Genomic DNA, 22561 nt, shown 5'->3' on the forward strand with positions numbered 1-22561 from the left:
CTAAACAAATGAGGATACAAGTAGCAGCTTGTGTAATTTTGTGTCTTGGAACCGCTGCAGAGATGAGCAGCAACCCTGTTCCTGTAGTGGGAACTTCTGCGTAGCTGCAAAGCAGTCACATAGCGGAAAAGGCAGATTCCCATTGGTTTCTATTAGAAATTTGCCTGAGGGACAGTGGCCGGATGAGTTGGCTCTGCTAATAGGAAGATACTGACATTAGCAGAGCCTTAGTTCTTCTACAAACTTTGTAGCTGCAGCAGGATACAATGATTCGCTGTACCATGGGGAAAAGAAAAGGATTATATTTAATTGTGAACATATCAGCTTGCAAACAAGGAATACATTGTCAAACCAGGCTTTTTAGCTGATCCGTGTTCTCCAAATAGGGCCTTTGGTAGCATTCCTCTGGGTTCCCTCCTATGTGAGGAGAAATGAGTATGTTTCACCTGCATCCATGGTTCTCTAATGTTCATTCAGAGGTTTGACTAGGTGGAATGTAGGATAAATAGATTTGTAATGTAGGTTCCAGCCAGATGTGTGATTCGCAGTCAGAACTTCTGAAATAACAGACTGAATCAGTTTCACACCAAGATGGAGGTGCACAGTAGCTACTTCACAAACTCCCAAGGAAAGGCAGTAGAACTATTCCTTGTACTGCCAAACTTCAAATAACTACAATGAAACAGTGTTTTTAGTTGCTGCTTAGTGTGATAGCAGCAGCTCCAGAGGAGACTGACCCCTGCCATTGCTTGAAGTACCTTCAAACTGGAAGGGTTGGAGGATCACAGATGCATCATGCCTAGGGATGTTACACTTTGATTAATTGACTAATCCAACAGTCGATGCAATTTGCATCAACTATTCGATTAGTCAATAAGGGTGCCTCTGCCTTTGAAGTGTAGCAATAGTCCCAGGCTGTTACTATACTTCAAAGCGAAAGTGCTGCAGGGAGCATGGGGCCAGCGGGGGACTCAAGCAGTAACCCACTGGCCCCGTGCTCTCCATGGTGTTTCAAAGCAGCAGTGTCGCATGAAGTCCCCAGCTGACCCCGGTCTCCACGTGGCGCTGCCACTTTAAATCTGGCCCTTGACTGCATGTGGCATTTCAAAGCAGCAGTACCATGTGGAGGCCAGGGTCTGGCCCTGGGCTCTACGCAGCATTGCTGCTTTGAAGCAACCCTTCCTCTTCCCCCTGCCTTTTGCTGCCTCTTTCTGATAGAGGCAGCAAGGGAGGAGGGGGAGGAGTGACTAGTCATTCACATCCCTAATCGTGCCCTCCTGAAATTACTGAGCTGGTAAAAATTGGGCAGTTTTTGCTACAAGATCAGCAAAATGCAGCACTATAGAGTTTACACATATGTAAACTCGTGCATTTTAGAGACATTCCAGAATGTGGGTATTTTAAAAAGTCCTCCTCCCCTCTCCCCAACCTCCCGACAAGCATCACATTAGGAACCAGTGTGTACTAGAAAGTAAAATATACTGAACATATTCTTACCAGACAGGCAAAACTTCGGATGCCTGCCATTTGCCTCTCTCAGAACTGGAGGCCCAATGAATAAAGGCTTGCTATAAAGCCAAGAGCCAAGCCATGTTCTTGGTTATTTATTATAGCCATGGCCTCCTTATTAGTCCTAATATCGCATTTCTGTGAGTTAGGTTTTTAGAAATCTATCAGAAAGAGGCAGCAAAGGGCGGGGGGAAGAGGAAGGGTTTAGTATGTGTGTGCAGGTGAGGGGGTATGAACATGTCATTCAGTAGCAATCTACTAGCTGTCAACTTTTAGAACAGTCTGGGAGTCATTCTGCATTACTGATCTGAGGAAAAAACTTCCACTAATGCATGTGAAAGGCCCTGTCAGATTTGAGGATTGTGCCGGGACATGTGCTGTTAGTCTTGTCCTGAGCCTTGTGTCAAAACCAAATAGATAGAAAACAAAATACTTGTGTAAGTAGTTTCGTGTTTTCATCCTGCCACACTCCCAGGTTCCCTAGTGCCAGATCCAAAGCTTAAGATGGTAGTGACTGGCTTCCCTTGGCATAAGTGAATGTTGCAGACAGTTATACAAATGCCCTGGGTGTGACTACCTTGTGGAAGCAGTCCTGCGGCCCTAGCAGTGGAGATGATTGCGCTCCTGGCTAAACACAAGACGGTTTCAATTTAAAAGCAAAGTGGCAGACTGTGAGGCTTGAGGCTGGGTTTGCAGTACTGTAGTACTCCTGCTGCTCCCCTTTGGCCCTTGGCGGCTGGCTCTCATGGTCCAGGACCTTGAGGTCTTCGCGTCTCAGATTCCCAAACTTTTCCTTCATGCTTAGTGACTGGTGGGGAGGAGTCAGCCTTGAAATAAAACACCTCTTCCCCCTCCCCTTGTGTTTAGTACAAGCCAGGCACACGGGAGGGAGATGACAGGCCAAGCAGGAGCCCTGTGTCACATACACGCATAAAAGCAGGAATCAAAGTGTGCAGCGGTCATGAGCTGCCACCTCCTTTCAGCACCGCAGTCCCTGGACAGGGCAAAGTGCAGGGTTGTGCTGTAACAGGCAGCTCAACTCAGACAAGCAGTGGCTGCCTTGCGCTCTGCTGCTCTGGGGCAATTCCGTCTCGGCCCTCCTCGCGTGTTCACACTGCTGCTGTGCAGGGTCCCTGCTGCCAACCTTGGATGACCATGTCCAAGGGTCCGCTGGAGCTCCTCGGAGCTTCGGACTGCATGTGCTCCTACGGGATGAAGCTCACCTGGGACATCAATGACCCTACACTGCCGCAGGTAGGAGGGAGAGGAGGGGGATGGCGCTTTGATTTGAGGAAGCATGGTTTTAATTGCTTGCAGCAGTGCTCTCTGCCTGGCTCCAGCCAGCCCAGAACGAGGAGTCAGACTGGGACCATTCCCAGAACCTCACCTAAACAGCTGCACTTTGTGCACACAGAATTCAAGCACTTGTTTAAATTGAACAGGCTTCAGAACTGGATGGTCCTGGCTGTCCTGGGGCATTTATGAATCCTGTGTCTGGGAGACATCAATTCTGGACTAAAGGTTTTAATAAAGCTGGTTTAAAGCCCAGAGTTTACCTATTGTCAAATTATATGGGTGAGGCTAAGGGAACATGGGGAATGGGCATGTAGACAGCCTGCAATCAGAAATTGTAAAGGAAAGACGCCAAAATTGTTCTTCTGTGAGGTTCCTTTGCTCATTGGTTTTAGTTTTTGTGGCTTCTGGAATTTGTTTGAAAAAAAGACAAGATCTCAGAGATCTGATCGCTGTATTTTAATTCAGTGACAATAAGAAATTATACCTGACTGGTCTCTTTTAAAAGTGATAAACTGTGTATGTTTGGGTTGTTTTATACTGGACAATATCATTTTATATCTGTCTATCAGGCTACTTAAAAACTGAAAAGATATGGTGGAATAATATCTTTTATTGGACCAAAGAGATATGATTTTCAGCTGGACATAGCTGAGAGAGGTATTCAGAAGTACCACACCTGAATGCAAGGCAAAATGTTAAACATGGGGATATACAGTGGTGATTTGTTGAGCAGGATAGTAGACCTCAAAGTCATATTTTAATCCTTCTTTATAATAATATTTGGATGCTTCCATATATATTTAAGTGCTTAGAAAACACTTATGAGTGCCATCAACAGCCCTCCCCCTAAATAATTTTAAAATTAGCTATTACTGTAAGTCCAATGGGGAAATCACTCTCAAAAGTTTCCAGACAAATGTTAAAACAGAAGCGAAGTTTCAGGATCCTTTTCCTATCTAGCTATGAAGAAGGGGAAACTGATCTCAACCTCTCTGAAATCTGTGTTTGACCCACACACATCCTGTGATTGTGACCCCAAGTATGAAAGCTCATGCAATAGAAGATAAAGCTGGAAGAAGAGATTCCTTGATTTTATATACCCAATGTCTCTTTAGCTTCAGTACTTTCAATCTTTTATTGGATTCTATAGAATATAAAGTAGACTTTGTAATAGAATTCAAAACCAAAAGATTTGGAGAATGTTTCCTGCTGTGGAAGAATTCAGTAGTATGGAACATTAGGTGCCTGATATTGCAATAGGTTACTCACACCAAGGGTATGTTTACACATCAAAGATAAATATAATATCATATAATTAATAATAAATAGCTACCCTGCATCTTTTGAATGTATCCGCTCTTTCAAAATGTAGTGGATGCACTATTTTGTCATCCCTGTAAGCCTCATTCTACGAGGAGTAAGGGATGGCTTGAAATAGCGCTTCATTTCAGAATTTGGCACTGTGTAGACAGCACCAAATGATGTGCTATTTCAAAATATACTCAAAATAAGCTATGCAATTTTTGTAGCACAAATTGCGTACAGTATCTTATTTCAAGTTTCGGGTGCTGTGTAGACGCACCTCAAGAGTCCCACTGAAAGCAGTGAGATAACTCTGGTGACATTTCCATTACTGGGATTCCATGCCTGAGCAAAGTTGCTTTTGTGCATACATTTTTTGCAGTATCAGGACCTCATTGTTTGAATTGCAAGTACAGAGTGAGTGTTTAGAGACATTGGTTTGCATTGTTATAAAAAACTAAAAATGTGTATTCCCGGTTTCATTCCCATCAGTGACAAAATACCCTCAGTGGTGCCTGGATTTCCCCACATTTGTTGCTGCATGGAACAGTGGGAATTATGGAGAAGAATTTTAAGGCTTCCCATATTCATATAGTTGTTTTATGGAAACTCAGAAATTGATTCTGAAAAAAAATCTTCTCCGATGGACCTTATGATATAAAATAAGTTAAAACTTTCTCTGCAAATCTTATTTTTTTCAGAAACTGCTTTGCTTGACTCTTCAAATATGCAGGCAATCTGAAATTGTTAAAGGTACTTCACTCTAACAAAGGGAAAAATCATATATTCCTGAACATGGCAAAAGCAATACAATCACTGGATAGAAACAAAGAATTTAAGGACTTGTTATATCTTTTTGGAAATACAGTTTTATTATAGCCTCCTTGGGTTGTGGTAGGGAAACATTATCTTTGAGCTAAATAACTTGAATAACCTATAGAACAATTAGTAATAAAAATGGACTTGAAGATGTTGGTTTGAGTAACTCTGGAGTTTTTTTTTTTTTTTCCTTTTTAAATGTTAGATGCCTTTGACGTCCCATTGTTTTTTTTCAAATCTATTTTTGTAGTCCCTAAAGCTTGTCAGTTAGTCATTTGGACTCTAATCCTGCAAACACTCAAGGACACACTTAATTTCATAAACACATGTAGTCCAGTTGAGTACATTTGAATCACTTACAGGCATACATTTAAGCAAATGACTAAGTTTTGGAAGTTCAGGATCCTACTTTTCTTTACTGAGGCTATAACAAAGAAAATAATTTTTAAAAATCTCTGTTATTCTCTCATAAGAACATAAGAACGGCCATACTGGGTCAGACCAAAGGTCCATCTAGCCCAGTAGCTTGTCTGTCGATAGTGGCCAGCACCAGGTGCCCCAGAGAGTGTGGACCGAAGACAACGATCAAGTGATTTGTCTCCTGCCATTCTTCTCCAGCCTCTGACAAACAGAAGCCAAGGACACAATTTCTATCCCCTGGCAATAGCCTTTTATGGACCTAACCTCCATGAAAGTATCTAGCTTCTCTTTAAACTCTGTTATAGTCCTAGGTTTCACAGCCTCCTCTGGCAAGGAGTTCCACAGGCTGACTACACACTGTGTGAAGAAGAACTTTCTTTTATTAGTTTTAAACCTGCTACCCATTAATTTCATTTGGTGTCCTCTAGTTCTTCTATTATGGGAACTAATAAATGACTTTTCTTTATTCACCCTCTCCACACCACTCATGATTTTATATACCTCTATCATATCCCCCCTTAGTCTCCTCTTTTCTAAATGGAAAAGTCCCAGTCGCTTTAACCTCTCTTCATATGGGACCCGTTCCAAACCCCTAAACATTTTAGTTGCCCTTTTCTGAACCCTTTCCAAGGCCAAAATATCTTTTTTGAGATGAGGAGACCACATCTGTACACAGTATTCAAGATGTGGGCGTACCATAGTTTTATACAGGGGCAGTAAGATATTCTGTGTCTTATTTTCTATCCCTTCCTTAATAATTCCTAACATCCTATTTGCCTTTTTGACCGTCGCTGTGTTGAAGTTTTCAGAGAACTATCCACGATAATTCCAAGATCTCTTTCTTGATTTGTCGTAGCCAAATTAGCCCCCCATCATACTGTACGTATAGTTGGGGATATTTTTCCCGATGTGCATTACTTTACACTTATCCACATTAAATTTCATTTGCCATTTTGTTGCTCAATCACTCAGTTTGGTGAGATCTTTTTGGAGTCCCTCACAGCCTGCTTCTGTCTTGACTATCCTAAACAGTTTGGAATCATCCACAAACTTTACCACCTCCCTGCTTACCCCTTTCTCCAGATCATTATGAATAAGTTGAAAAGGATTGGTCCCAAGACTGACTCTTGGGGGACACCACTAGTTACCCCTCTCCATTCTGAAAATTTACCATTTATTCCTACCCTTTGTTTCCTGTCCTTTAACCAGTTCTCAATCCAACAAAGGACCTTCCCTCTTATCCCATGGCCATGTAATTTACACAAGAGTCTTTGGTGAGGGACCTTGTCAAATAATTATTTTATAATTTTTAAATCATTTTTTAATAATTATATTTTGGTAAGCAACTCTTTGAAAGCAAATCTTAATATCCCAATTTCAAAAATTACACTTCTGTTAAAATAGTATTGATTATATTCTAGGGATGGTAAATTTAGATTAATTGACGAATTGTAAATTGCATCAACTATTCAATTAGTCGATAAGGGCACCTCACCTTGATTTGGAGTTATTGAGAGGCAATAGAAATAGAACCTGACAGTAAAACTCTGTAAAAATAGTAATAGATCTGTGCTTTAAGGACAGGATTATCTCCTTTTGATGTTCTAAGTTTACTGCTCTTTAACTGCCTCAGGTAACTTCTTATTATGTACAATGGAACAGCATAAAAAAGAATAGTTTTTACTGTGCTGTGATACTCTTATTAACATGTTCTTGTTCTTTCTCACCGGTCTCCACTTCCCCTTTCCTTTCTATTGTTGCTCCTCTCCCCTAACCCAAATGTGGTGCAGGAGCCCAAGCAATTTGATGGCTTTCAGGAGTGGCCAGATGGCTATGTGCGATTTATCTACTCTGCCGAGGAGAAGAATGCACAGCGTCACCTCAGTGGATGGGCCATGCGCAACACCAACAACCACAACTGCCAGATCCTTAAGAAGTCCTGTCTTGGAGTGGTGGTTTGTGCCAGGAACTGCACACTACCGGATGGTACCAGGCTACAGCTCCGACCTGCTATCTGTGACAAGGCCCGCCAGAAGCAACAAAGTGAGAGGAGTCCAAGGGCTGAACCATTCTTTTCAATCGGTCCTGATTTCAAACCCAAAGCAACCTAACGCCCACTCACACACAGCTGACTTGTGCTGCTCTTATTATTAGTGGAAAAGAGGGTGTAAAGCAGTAGTTCCAAATTTCAAAAATGTGTGCATTTATTAGATAAGCCAGCAGAAATGGGCCTACATAATGGACTCACATCCCTGAAGCTTAAAGTGTCTATATCAAGTATTCATCTCTAGTCCATGTATAGTATATAGTTCCATATGCTTCTTAGTATAGCTTATATTGTTTGAGTATTACAATCTGATTTGGAGTTCAATTGAAGGATCAATGATAGAGTGGTTGAGACCAAAGGTATGCTCATCTCATTTCTCCTATTTAACCATGCTTTCCAACACTCACCATATCTGATTTTGCAGAGAAAGCCTGTCCAAACTGTAACTCAGCCCTAGAGTTAATTCCTTGTCGGGGACACAGTGGCTATCCAGTCACTAACTTTTGGAGGCTTGATGGCAAGGTGATATTTTTCCAGGTAACACACAAAATAGTCCTTAAACTTACTTTCCTTCTTGCTATTGCTGTGGATGTATAAAAATTCCTGATGAATATTAAATATAGTTACATGCTTGAGGCTTGTTCTTTCTTATACACATTTCTTACAATAGAATTTCATTAGAGGCCAAATTCTGTAGTCCTTGCTCAGATAAAACTCCCAGCCTTTATGATGGAATCAATCACATATTACTTACAGAAGAAACTCTCCTGATGAATTTCGTGCTTTAACTGTAAAATGGGAGATTTGCCTGCACGAAAACTGATCAGGATTTGAACATGTTTATTCATTAGATTTTCATCCCATTAAAAGAACTTTCATTTAAATGAGCCCTTTATTAACATACACTATGTAGAAATGAAAATAGAGGTCTGTGCTCTGGAGCAGCCCGAAGTGTGCTGCGGCAGCTGGCGCCCCAGGTGAAATGTGCGATTGGCACCCCCTCCTGCATAGCCATCAATGGAGTGGCATCATCATCGGGCACCCCAGATGCCCTGTGATGTCATCATCAGGCACCCCAGGCTCCCCATTGAAGGCGGCACTCTAGGCGACGGCCGAGTCAGCCTATAGTCACGGGCCGCCCCTGTCTATGCTTAATATATAACTTTTACAGAATTGAAAGGAAAGTGGAGGTAAAGCTTCGATGAATGTGATTATTCTGATCATGTTCCCTAAATTTCGGTGTGTTCCAAAATACTCCCATTTTACTGTTCAAATGTTATTGCACAGAAGGGCAGAAACTGAAAAGCATGTGTTTAGCAGAATAATTTCTGATTACAGTAAAACATTTTACTCTTTCATACTCTTCAGACCCTCTTTGCCTCCTTCTACCACAATCATTTCCATGCTTTCTTCTGTGTGTGGCTTCTTTTGCTTGGGATGCCCGTTCTAAATCTATTCTTCAACCCTCATCTTTACTTCCCCTCATTCACTCCTAAAACTCATTTATATAATATTCATTAAAATAAGTCTTCATCATGCTGTTTAAAAATAGACACATGACCACCCACAATATTTAAATTATGAAGCCATCTCTTGGTTACTTGAGTAACCATGTCACTCTTTCAGTCTCCCCTTCCTAGCAGATCTGGAACAATTTGTATAGTGGGGGTGCTGAGTGCCATTGCACCAAATTGTAAACCCTATATATATTGAAATCCATTTTAAGCCAGGGGAATCTGGGAGCACCCCTAGGATACCTAGTTCCATGTCTATGCCTCTTTCTAGCGTATGTGACACTTTTCTAATAAGTCCATTGTTTAGACTGTAATCTGTTTGAGCAAGCAACTTTTTTCTGTCTTTTCTGTGAAGCACCAAGCATTCGTGTGGGTGCTATAAAATAATAAATAATCACCATAAACTTTAGTTGTGTACTTATTATTAAAGTCTTTAGATAAGCAAATCATTAATGTGTCAACACTACTGCAGGCAAAAGGAGTCCATGACCACCCTAGACCAGAGAGTAAATCAGAGACAGAGGCGAGAAGAAGTGCCATCAAGAAGCAAGTGTCCTCTTCTCACCTTTCCCAGAAAAAGAGGCTTATGAACTCAGAGGTAACTCTAGATCTGCATTTCCATTACAAAGGTGGTGCAACTGTGTACCATGAGTCAGAGGGCATAACAAATGTTTATAAGACACTGTAGTGGGTTGCTTTTCTTATGAGCAGAGGGGTGAGGGGGAGAGAGGGACGGGTTATTAAAGCAGTGAAGAAGTTGTCAAAGCTGCAATGACCAGTAATGCAAGTAACCATATAAAGCTGTGTGGGCATGTGTACAGTATTTATTTCCAGAATTCAAAGACCTGTTTTCATGTTCTTTTCAGACAAGAAGGTACCATGACAGCAATGGTCATTTCAACAACATTCCTCATTTGTCATTCATGGAAGGCCCAGAAAAATTCAGTATCATTACAGACACCAGCTTCCCAATTCCAGCACAGCCTTATCCTGCATTTCAAAATACAGATTCTTGCAAAGCTTCTTGTGACTTGGCCAGCATCCAAGGGGTTGCGGCATCATCATTCCAAAAGTGTTCTAATCCAAGACACTTTCTGCCTAGGTCAGGGGGCTATGAATTTGGAGCTCCTAGTTACATAAATTCTAGCTCATATCCAACATTTTACAAAGATTTTGCAAACACCCCAGTGGATACAAACTCCCTTAATTTGACTGGGCTTCAGTGTAATGGTAATTCATTGAATGCCCATGATAAAAACTTTGATAGTGGATATCATGGGCTGAAACAGTTTTGGGGGAAAAGTGGTTACGGAGACAGGAATGACTATGGACAGATTCAAGCAAACACCAATCCCTCTTACTGCAATGGGGATTATACTTGCAGATATGGTAGCAATCCCTCTCCAGTAGCCCCAGCTTTACAAACAGTTATCACAACAACTACTAAAGTATCCTACCAGGCTTACAAGCCCTCTGTGGTGAAGTACAGTGACAACATATGTGATGTAAAAAATCCTCCAATCTGTACCCATACAGCAGACCATCTCTCAGGAACTGTTTATCCAGGCATAAAGATTCAAGAAGACTGTGGTGTGGTCAAACCAGCTTTGCTTTACCAGCATGATGCAGTTCCCACAAAGTCGAAACAAGTGGAGACTGTGAATACATATCCATACGGGCCAAACCATGGAAACAGCTGCTCTCAGCATGAAGAACAATCATTCATATTTGCAAGTGATGGATACTAAATGCCATGTGTTTTAATTAGGGCTGTCAAGCAATTAAAAAATGTAATCCTGATTAATCACATGAACTGCCCCTTTGAAACACTTTGGCGGCGTTTCAAAGGGGCAGCACTGTGGAAGCCCGGGATCAGCCAAAGTCCTCAGCTGATCCCAGGCTCAGTGCACCTGCCCCTTTGAAATGCAGTTGCAGCACTGCGGGAGCCGGGATCAACTCGAGTCCCCAGCTGATCCTGGCTCGGTGCACCGCTGACCCTTGGAAAAGCCGACCCAGCATTTCCAAGAAGCAGAGCTGTGGAAGCCCGGTATCAGCTGGAGTCCTCAGCTGATCCCAGGCTCAGTGCAGCTGCCCCTGGGAAAGGCTGCCCCGGCATTTTCAAGGGGCAGCACCAGGGGAACCCAGGATCAGTTGGAGTCCCCAACTGACCCCAGATCGATGCAGTGCTACCCCTTGGAAAGGCTGCTCCAAGGGGCAGCACCATGGGAGCCCGGGGTTAGCTGGAGTTCCCTACTGACCCTGGCTCCGTGCCTTGCTGCCCTTTGGAAAGGCTGCCCCAGCATTTCCAAGGGGCAGAGCATTAGGAGCTGGGCACTCCAGCTGATCCCAGACTCCTAATGCACTGCCCCTTTGAAGCGTCGGACTGGGACAGTGCAGCATTAATGCCTGTGATTAATGCATTTAAGAAATGAACACAGTAATACTTCCCTGTGTTAATCACTGGCATTAACGTACATCAATTGACAGCCCATGTGAATATTATGTGACAAAATGGGGATTGTATTTGCTCTGTTCACTTTATGTTGCATGTGATTTCTGTTGTCCTGTACTGATCTGTAGTAACTCTATGTGTGTGTGCCTCAGTTGTGTTGTCTCCATCACAGCACCCTTTTACAAGTGACTTTGGGCTCTACCAAACTCTGCTGGGCTTCTCCACTTCTGCTCCTGTTTTTCCCTTTGCTCTTGCCACAGAATTTCCCTTTCTCCTGTGGGTGAGAGAGTTACGTTTCCCCCTTCCTATATTGTCTAGGAAAGAGAATCTCTTCTTCCCCTTTGCAGAGTTTGGTAGTATGTGGGATTGCTCCCCTCCCAGAGAGCTGAGACACTGCCAGGCCTTTGGTATAGGGAAATGTGTACCTAATTGTTAGTGTACACTACTGTTTTGCATGAAACTGATTTATTTCTAATGAATGTAAGAAATATTATGTGCAATAAAAAGAAATGGTGATGCTTATCTTGCCTTATCTGTAGTGCTAGACCAAATAAAAAAACATACTGGCATCAATTGCATTCATTCTCCTCTCTATCTGCGCTCATATATGAATGTCAGGGTCAAAATATCTGCCCATCAACTCTTTGGCTCAGAGGACAGATGATAAAAACTCTCCCATACATAAGTCTTCTATGAAAAATACACAGCATGAGGACAATTGCAGCCCCTATAACAGTTTAACGTTAAAATTAAGTGTCTACTTGTTTGTTTCTACATTTGCAGAATTAGTTTTAAAAGCATCTCTCTCAGGCCAAGCAGCATCCTAGAAGGAGAAATGTTCCCCCTCACTCCTGAGAAGCAGCTCCTTCTCCATTAATCATTCCATTAAAGCTTGGTTTCTGGTCCTGCCTCAGTCTGATGAGATGGTCGCCCCATCAGCTCACATTGTATTGTATTTTATACATCTTTACCTATTAAATTCCAGTTATTGTGGCAAAGCCTTACTAGACAATAGCTTTCAAATCTCAGCCACCTGTGGCTACAGTTTCAGATGGACTATGAGAGCCCTACTGAGTAAAAGAGCCACCTGTCCCTTATCCAAGCTGCCCTTTAAGTGAAACAGGGCATTATTTTAATGGAAAAGTTTTCAAGACCTATTTTTAAATGGCTCTTACCCACAAATGTCAGCCTAACTGTTTAAAAATATAGCGACACGCTGCCATGACTCCCAAGAGATAGCTTAGTGATGTTTTCACAGACTGGTTCTGGGTACCACAAGCCGCAGAAATATATGCACTATAACTAAATCATATGTCTACACTTGTATTGTGTTTTGTGGTCCATCTAATCTTACTTCTGTCTTTAGTGACACATGATTTCATGGGTAGAGTTTAAAGAGAAGGATGATCTAATGGTTGGTGTGATGGCCTAGCCAAGGTCTTGGGAGGCCTGCATAGAAGTCCCTGCTCTGCCACAGATTTTCTGTGAGACCTTGAATAAGTCATTTGGCCTCTTTCTACCACATTTCCCCCTTTATATGGGGATAATAGTACTTCAGTACCTCACAGGTGCTCACATACTGTGGTAATAAAGACTATGAAAGTACCTCATAGATACATGTATAACCAAGACTGCAATTGCCACCTCCTCCCAGTTGCAGATTTAAAGTACCCTTTTTCTTTCAAGATGTAGGGGTAAATTCTGCTCTCAGCTTAACAGAACGTTCAATGCTTTTCTTGGAATGCTGTAGTTTTTTAAAGGGCTGGCTAGCTTAATGGATGGTCCACCACAAGTTTAACAGCTCTTTTCCACAACATGGAGCCAATGCATGCCTTTAGATATACCTTCCTAGTTTCTTACTATCCGTTGCGGCTATACGTGTATCCAACAGAATTGGTAGTGCTATTTTTGGCACATTCTTCCCTAAACATGAGGATGGAAGATTAATCACTATAGTTGGATGGAATGCTTCACCTGCCTACAGCAGCATCTATGAGACTATTGTATTGTTTTATGTCTGACTAGCTGAATTTTCTCCAGAATTCCCTTCAAGGTGAAGGTGGTAGGAGCAGAATATCTAACCTGGCATTGTGCAGACATTACAGAGACTTTCCTGTGCCTAATAAGGAATATCCTCCACAGTGCTGGACAAAAGGAAGCTCAGAGTTTCTGTGGCTCCTCAAACCATGAGGCTCATTTGCCTACAGTTGACGGGTCCTTAAAAAAGAAAGCTCATTTTAAACTCCAGAGGTAGACACAGGAGAATATTGCCGGAGATGTGGGGTTGAAACGGGGTTGTTGGTCTCCTAGACAAAAATGAAGGCGGGGATCAGGAAGGAGTCAGTATCTTAGAAACCTTAATATGGAGTCTGGCTTTAGGAACCCATGTACGTGCCTCCATTTTCCCAATGATATAATAGGGTGGATACCTGCCTAATGTACAGAAGCAATGGGAGGACTGATTAATGACTGTCTGTACAGTGCTTGGTATTATGCTTAGAATTGTGAGAAATGATGAGGGCAATTTAACCTGACATCTCACAGATGAATGCAGTGGATCTGCATAGGTGTAAAGCAGTACAGCATAGAATTTTTTTCACATTATGCAAACTCACACAAATAAACAGAAGCTAAATCCAGTGTGTAGAACGCCCTCTCCCTTCCCCCCAGAGTTTTACACAGCTCTAGGAATGGAGGATGAGTTTGTGAAGAGATAGATTTCTTTTGCAAAGGTTGGCACAAGAGCAGGATATTAATATCTTTAAAGATCACAAACAAAGAAGCGTCACCATCAGCTTTCAATGGAAAATAAGAACTGTTGGCTCTGTGCATATTTTTGTGTAAAATGAGTAGGAAAGCAGGTGCAGGAAGATGCTCTCTCAAGACCTTTGGCAGAGTGTACAATGTTCATTGCTCTTCATGGATCTCTTAGTCCCAGGCTGTTATCTTTCATTTAGTGTCCTGGTTCATAGCAAGAGCAAAGCACATTACCTCTGTTATGTCTACAGGGCGAAATGAAGTGCTAACAGATAGGCACAGGTTGTTGACCTCACTATTTTGTGGTGTATGGTTATTTGGTACAAATAAGGACAGTGCCTCCTGAGACCATTCTGTTCTTTTACATATGAAATGCCAAGGCCTGGTACCAAAGCACAAAACATGAATAGAAACAAAAAACTGATAACAGGGTCTGGTTTTATATTTGCCACACCTGGAAATCTACCATTCACATCAGTTTAAAATCAGATCTGTCACTTGTTCCAGATCATCTGTTAATCATGTTGATTACAGTAGTAACTTGGAACCAATCAAGAACAGAGCCCCATTGTGCTAGGCACTGTGTAAACACAAACATAGACTATGCCCTAAAGAGCTCATAATCTAATGATAAACACCTGTAGGAGAAAAGCAGAAAACACATTAGTTTGTGGTAAACACCCTGTAAGTACCATGATTATTTATGTACTTGGGGCAGTGGTGGGGAGCTGTTAGGCTAGGACAGAAATGGGCAAAAGTATCTTTGCAGGCTAGATCCAGCCTGCCAAACGGGTTGATCCAGCCTGCAGAGGCCCTGCCGCTCTCCCGCACTGCCAATCACGGCCTGGGGACGGGGGTGGGAGTGGGGAAGCACACAAAATTTCTTCCACCGTGCCACCTCCCTGCAAGGAATGTGCGGTGCTTTCAAAGTGCCAAGCACTCCTGGCAGGTCAGGAGGGCTATGTCTACACTCGCGGCTTTTTGCGCGAGAAATGTGCAAATGAGGCTAACCATGGAATATTGCTGAGCCTCATTTGCATACCTAATGAGTCGCCATTTTTGCAGAAGAGGCTCTTGCACCAGAAGGAGCTGTCTACACTGCCCCTTCTTGCACAAGAAAAGCCCTCTTGCACAATGCTGTTATTCCTTAAAATAATCGGCATAGCGGCATTGTGCAAAAGGGTTTTTCTTGAGCAAGAAGGGGCAGTGTAGGCAGCTCCTTCTGGCGCAAGAGCCTCTTCTGCAAAAATGACGGCTCATTAGGTATGCCAATGAGACTCAGCGATATTCCACGCTTGACCTCATTTGCATATTTCTCATGCAAGAAGCCGCGAGTGTAGACATAGCCAAGGAGACTTCCCACGTTCCATTGCCCCCACATCCCTGATTGGCCTGGAGCATAAGGGGAAGCTGGTGAAGTCACCTCCCACTGCCAGGGGCATGGGTGCTTAGGGGGAACCTTTGGAAGGGGGCAAAAACTTCACGTGCTCCCTCACTGACAGACCAATCATGGTCTGTGGGTGGGGCTACAGGGAAGTATCCTGGCCCCGCCCCTTCCACCTGAGACTATTTCAAAAATTTCTGAAGTGGTTGCCAGTAAAAAATTATTACCCACCCCCGGGCTATGATAAGATAAGTGGAAAGACAATGGAAGGGAGGTTAGGAGAAGCAGACTGTGAATAAGGAGCTAAACAGAACAGGTAAGCAAATGTCTTTTTTTTTTTTTTTTAAGAGCAGACATAGAAGGACCATACACTGCCCTAGAACTGCAAGAAACCCTCCTCTTGGTATCAGTGCTGCATCCATATGTTTAATAAGTACTATATGGCTGTAACAACCTGAACCTACATAGACAATTGCATTCATATAGCCTTCTCTCCATATGTTTTTTTTCTACAGAATCAAAACCTGACTATAGAGAACTTCTGCATAATGTACCTTTCCTTTATTTATCACTTCTTTGAAATTTAAAATGTCATTATTCTTATATTTAAGAACTAGGGCTAAAGCAGCATTAAGGTTGCAAAATCCTATGCAAAGAAGTCAGGAAATTTCAAATCTCTTGCAACATTATTTCAACAATGTTATGTATTTTACAGTATGCATCAAAAACCCAGAGTAAAAAGGGTAAAAAATAAATTTACAAAGTGAAAAAGGAATAGAAAATGTTACAATGTGAAACATAGTTTAAATGGCTAGAATAATGGATGTTGGGGGTTTGTAGGTGAGTTTTGTGTTTATATAAAACAATGTACATTTTGTGCACATTAAAGACACATTTTAATTGTGTTCTTCACTCCACACTATTCAGCAATTGCTTGTTTTCTTAAATGAATTTTTAACCAGGCACTGTGTTTTTCTATATGTTTGAAAAGCACCTAGGATAGTAGGGCTGCTACTGAAAATTATTGCACACCCTGGCTGCGTCTAAACTGGCAAGTTTTTCCGCAAAAGCACTGACATTCTACTGTCCGAAATCAGTGCTTCTTGAGGAAATGCTTTGACGTTCCTGTTTGGGCAAAAGCCCTTTTCCGGAAATGTTTTTGTATGAGAGGGCCAGTGTAGACAGCTAAAAACTGTTTTGCGCAAAAAAGCCACGATGGAGAAAATGGCAAACAGGGCTTTCTTGTGCAAAACCGCATCTAGATCAGCACGGACACTTTTCTGCAAAAAGTGCTTTTGCGGAAAAGCGTCCGTGCCAATCTAGATACTCTTTTCCGCAAATGCTTTTAACGGAAAAATGTTTCCATTAAAAGCATTTGCAGAAAATCATGCCAGTCTAGACGTAGCCCTTTGGTATAGAGGCCCCACTGGCTATTTAGATGGATTTCTGCTGCTGGTGTATTTTTAAAAAATTGCTGTTAGTTTTTGAGTCTTTAACTAGTTACTCTTCACATTTTATTTTATTTTTGGCTTCCAAATTACGTTTTTACACTTGACTTACTTTGCTGTGTTTTATGTTCCTTTCTATTTTTCTTTGTAGGACTTAACTTACAGTTTTTAAAAGATGCCTTTTTGCCTGTAATTGCTTATTTTCTTTGTTGTTTAGCCATGTTGGTAGTTTTTTGGTCCTCTTCCCATGTTATTTATTTCGGGTACATATAATTTAAATCACTATTTTATTGTTTTTAAAACTTTCTGTGCAGCTTGCCAGCATTTCACTTTTAGAACTGGGCCTTTTCATTTCTCTTTACCTAGCTTCCTCATTTTTGCATAGTTCCCCTTTCTGAGGCCGTATCTCCACTTACTGGAGGATGAATGCTTTGGTGATTGATCTTCTGGGGTTAGATTTAGTGGGTCTAGTAAAAATCCACTAAATTGGAGGTTACTCCTGTCAGCGCGGGTATTCCTCATAGTTGCGAGAAGTAAGAGAAGTGGATGGGAGCATATCTCCTATCAACCACTCGCTATAGAGATGGTGCCAAGCTCAGCGTAAGGTACATTGAGTCCAGCTACATTATTTACATATCTGGAGTTGCATACTTTAAGCTGACTTTCCCACTGCAGCGTAGACCTGGCCTGAAGTTCAGTACTACTGTGGTGGGCTTCTTTTGTTGTTTCCTCTGACTTGCCCAGGGATGTTAAATTTAATTATACTATTACTATTACCAAGTGGTTCAGCTACATACCCATCTTGGACCCAATCCAATGCTCCATTTAGGACTAAATTAAGAATTGCCTCTTCTCTTGTGGGTTCCAGGACCAGCTGTTCCAAGAAGTTGTCATTTATGTTGTCAAGAAACTTTACCTATGCATTCCATCAAAAGGTGATATGTAACCAGTCAACATGGGGATAACTGAAATCACCCATTATTATAGAGCTTTCATTTTACTAGCCTCTCTAATCTCCCTGAGCATTTCATAGTCACTATCACCATCCTGGTCAATGATTCATAGTATATCCCTACAGATATATTCTTCTTATTACAGCGTGGAATTATCTATAGTTATTCCATGGTACAGTGTGGTTCATTTAAGATTTGTACTATAATTGACTCTTTGATTTCTTTCACATATAGAGCCAATCCCCAACCCTCCTGACCTATTCTGTCACTCCTATATATTTTGTACCCTAGTATTACCAGATTGCACTGATTATTATCGTTCCACTAAGCTTCTATGATATATAAATATCCTTATTTAATACCAGGCTCTCAAGTTCATCCATCTTAGTATTTAGACTTCTATCATTTGTATACTGGCACTCATGAAATTTCTCTGCCATTTAGCAGCCTGCAATTTGATAGTTCCTTAATTTACATTTTATTAGGAGGTCTGGAATACTGAGAATGGCACTTATTCCTATGCATGTGTTAAATGTTTTATTAGACCATTGCACTTCAGATACAAAAAGCTTGAGGAAATTTCTATGACAGCCAGTCAGGAAACCAGACTGTCTATTTTGGTTCTGACATGGGCTTAAGTAACGTTAAACCAAAATTTTGCTGAATCAGAATTGAGTAGTCAACAGTGAATGACTAACAAAGCTATCAGTGACACATCTGGTGTATATATGCTTGGGAAATAATTTCAAGGTCGCATCTGAGGTACGTTTGTAATGTCACACACAATACATCAAAAGCTGCAGCTATATACCAGTAAAAACAATGCTATTGTATTTTCTTGGGGTCCCTGTTGGGTATTAAAGAATCACAAAACACTCAATTGCACCTGATTTTAAAATTTGACTTTTTAAAACAGAGTAAGGATTTCCAATAATTAAGTACGAGACAGATTCTGTTGCCTGTAATATCAGTGGCAAAACTTCTGTTGATTCCAGTTAAAAGACGATCAGTCCCTGATCAGCAGTCTGGCCAGCTCCACTCTTCTTTAACACCCTCTCTATAGTGTGCTTGGAACCCCCAGTGCACATTCTACAAACACACTCAAATTTAATTTGGACGTATATGTGCACAACAGACAATGCAATAAGAACATGGCTCCCCTTGTTCAAACTGATCGACCTCTCATAATTGGAAATCTTTGAAACCTAATTTGAAATCTTTAGTTGCTCATTTATAAACCCTCAACAAAAATATCTATGGGTCTTCATGCCGGGTTTCATAAATTATATCTAAAACTAGAAAGAATACACATAAATCAGCCATTTAACATTAATGTGGGGGGAGGGAGGGAGGTCTGTGGGAGATTTAAACTTTGTGACACAAATCAACTACCTTGGCCCAACTCTAAAGGGGTCAAAGGCAGAGAATTTATAAAGTTCTGTAAGGACTTTACATTGAGTTTTTTAGCTCTACAGCAGCAGAGTCAGAGACAGTTAAGACTAAAACTCAGATTTTTCTAACTCCCAGTCCTACAATCTTTACCAATACACAAACTATCCTTTCTTTTAAAAAAAAAGATTCCCCTAAAACCTAAATAATGCATTCAGCCTATTATATGTATTTCAAGTCCCCAAATAATCACAGATTAGCCAGCAAGGTAAGATTTTAAAAGGTTACCTTTCCATGAGAATTTTTATCTTAATGAGAAAGAGGGAGTGGGGAGAAATATGCTTAAAGAGGCATGAAGCTGCTGATTCAGTCATTGTGCCTGATATCCATCTTGTAGTCAGGATATTGCATGGTGTTGATGATAAGCAATCTGCCAGGGGGCTCTTTATTGTGGTTTCCTTGCTGTTTATTTTCCTTTCTTTTTATTTAAACAAATGAGCAAAATAAAAATATCTTATCCTGATTAAGGGCCTGATTCTGCTTTCTCACTGGTATAAATTGAGTGAGATGGAATTACAGGCAGTCCCCGGGTTACGTACAAGATAGGGACTGTAGGTTTGTTCTTAAGTTGAATCTGTATGTAAGTCGGAACTGGCGTCCAGATTCAGCCGCTCCTGCTGAAACTGATCAGTTTCAACAGCGGCGGAATCTGGACGCCAGTTCTGACTTACATACAGATTCAACTTAAGAACCCCAGGCATCCCCAAGTCAGCTGCTGCTGAAACTGATCAGCGGCTGATTCCAGGAAGCCCGGGGCAGGGGCTTCCTGTAGTCAGCCACTGGTCAGTTTCAGCAGCGGCTGATTTGGGGATGCCTGGGGCAGAGCAGCTGGGGTGCTGCTGGGTTGGTCCAGTAGCGCGGCCGCTCCTCAGCGCTACTGGACCAACCCAGCAGCACCCAAGCTGCTCTGTCCCAGGTGTCCTGATTCAGCCGCTGCTGAAACTGACCAGCAGTGGCTGAATCAGAACGCCTGGGGCAGAGCAGCTGGGGTGCTGCCGGGATGGTCCAGTAGTGCCCAGAGCGGCGCTACGGGACCAACAGGCAGCGCCCCAGCTGCTGTACCACAGGCGTCCGGAGCAAAGCCGCGGAGCACGGGGGCAGCGGGACAACCCAGACGCGCCGTGGCTGTCCTGCTGCCCTCGGGCTCTGCGGCTTTGCTCTGCTTTGCTCCCCGTCTCCCTGGTCTACAGACCAGGGAGACGGGGAGCAAAGCAGAGCAAAGCCGCAGAGCACGCGAGCAGCGGACAGCCCAGACGCGTCTGGGCTGTCCGCTGCCCGCGTGTTCCGCCGCTTTGCTTCCTCTCCCTGGTCTGCTGGAGACCAGGGAGAGGGCGCCGTTCGTAACTGCGGATCCGACATAAGTCGGATCCGCGTAACTCGGGGACTGCCTGTATAGCATTGAGATGAGTAGAATTACAGCATTGCTGAAATACAATGAGGAACAGGACCCTACAGCTTATTGAAAAGAATCCTTTAATGCAGGGCTACTCAACACACAGCCTGTGGGCCATATGCGGCCTGTGGCCCACGATGTGGTTTGGGTTTACATGGGTCAACGCATAGCCCGCAGGTGGGAGCCAAAACAAAAAAGTAGTCAATATAATGGTCTTCTATTGATATGCGTTTTAGTAATTAAATACCTGGACAGTCATTGCTCATTAAAAGTGCTGTCTTATGGGTGGAAATCGGGTAAATATTGCATTTTATTAATATCAGCAGAACTGACTTAAATAGGGCTAGTGGGTTGTGTAGTCTTGCCTTAATCTTTGTATTCATGCCCATCAGTGTGAAAGAAGCTATTTGGATATATTTGCATATATATTTGCATGCATATGCAACCACACTTAAGTTAGAACATAAAAATGGCCAAGCTGGGTCAGACCAAGGATCCATCTAGCCCAGTATCCTGTCTGCTGACAGTGGCCAATACCAGATGCCCCAGAGGGAGGGAACACAACAGGGAATCCTTGCATGATCCCTCCCCCTGTCATCCACCCCAGAGAAACAGAAGCTATGGACATCATTCCTATCCATCCTGGCTAATAGTCACTGATGGACCTAACCTCCATGAATCTATCTAGCTCTTTTTAGAACCCTATTAAAGTTCTAGCCTTTAATAGGCTAGAATAAATGAGCAGAGATTATTCACCACATCTTCTTGCAAGGAGTTCCACAGGTTGACAGTGCACTGAGTGAAGAAAAACTTCCTTTTGTTTGTTTTAAACCTGCTGCCTATTCATTTCAGTTGGTGACCCCTGGTGCTTTTATTGTAGGAATAAGTAAATAACTTTTCCTTATTCACTTTTTCCATATCAGTCATGATTTTATATACCTCTATCTTATCCCCCCTTAGTCTCCACTTTTCTAAGCTGAAAAGTTCAAGTCTTTTTAATCTCTCTTCATATGGGACCCATTCCAAACCCCTAATCAGTTTTGTTGCCCTTTTCTGAACCATTTCCAATGTCAATATATCTTTGTGTGGCCCTCCCAAAGTTGAGGCCCTAGGCATTTGCTTTGAATATCATTGTGGCCCCTGAGGCTTCCAAAGTTTAGTAGCTCTGCTTTAGTGATAAGTATAGCTATTTGTTTAAACAAAAATTACAGAGGAAAGATTAGAAGTGGGCTGGCTTTTACCCATATGACCACAGCATACTTGTAGGACTTTCATTGGCCCAGCTAAAATCAGATACCTTTCCTATTCAGCAGCAAGTGCTTAATTTTAATCATTTGCTTAAATCTCATTGAAGTCAATGAGACTCATCTTCAATTTAAGCCATATGCTTAAGTGCTTATCTAAATGAGAATGGATTTTAGCATATGTTTGGCTACATTAGGGCCTAAATTTGTCATTGTGCAGATATTAGCAATTTGGAAGTTAGTATATTTTTAACTTGGAAGTTATTGTCTTATCCCTCACCTTGCTTTTTGAACCTGTTTTTACTAATATGCCATTTTTATTGTTCTCTTAGTCAATCAAAGGAACAGGCATATTCCGTTTTAAGAAAAAGATGCAGTTTACTTCTAGGTTCAGCAAACCATCCTGTGGTTTTAGAAAACAAACGTTTTAGCAAATGTTCTGCATGGTTGGCTTGATGTGGAATCAATTAATCTGTCAGCACCATTTACACCTATCAAAAGGTTACCAATCTTGTTAATGAATGAAAACAAAAATATTTATAATTAAAACAACTTCTTACTGAGTGCTCCTAAT

At 41.9% G+C, this 22561-nt stretch overlaps 1 protein-coding gene across 1 annotated transcript; it reads left to right on the forward strand.

The window, feature by feature from the left end:
• The first annotated feature begins 1010 nt into the window (after nt 1-1010).
• Nucleotides 1011-11921, forward strand: GCM2 (GCM transcription factor 2). The gene is made up of 5 exons (XM_006138776.4): nt 1011-2763; nt 7137-7389; nt 7818-7930; nt 9380-9505; nt 9774-11921. The coding sequence occupies exons 1-5, from the start codon at nt 2659-2661 to the stop codon at nt 10653-10655; spliced, it is 1479 nt and encodes a 492-aa protein (XP_006138838.3). The 5' UTR covers nt 1011-2658; the 3' UTR covers nt 10656-11921.
• Nucleotides 11922-22561: the final 10640 nt, after the last annotated feature.

The sequence above is a fragment of the Pelodiscus sinensis genome, chromosome 2, assembly GCF_052426305.1.
Source record: "Pelodiscus sinensis isolate ZL-2025 chromosome 2, ASM5242630v1, whole genome shotgun sequence".
Classification (NCBI taxonomy): Eukaryota; Metazoa; Chordata; order Testudines; family Trionychidae; genus Pelodiscus; species Pelodiscus sinensis.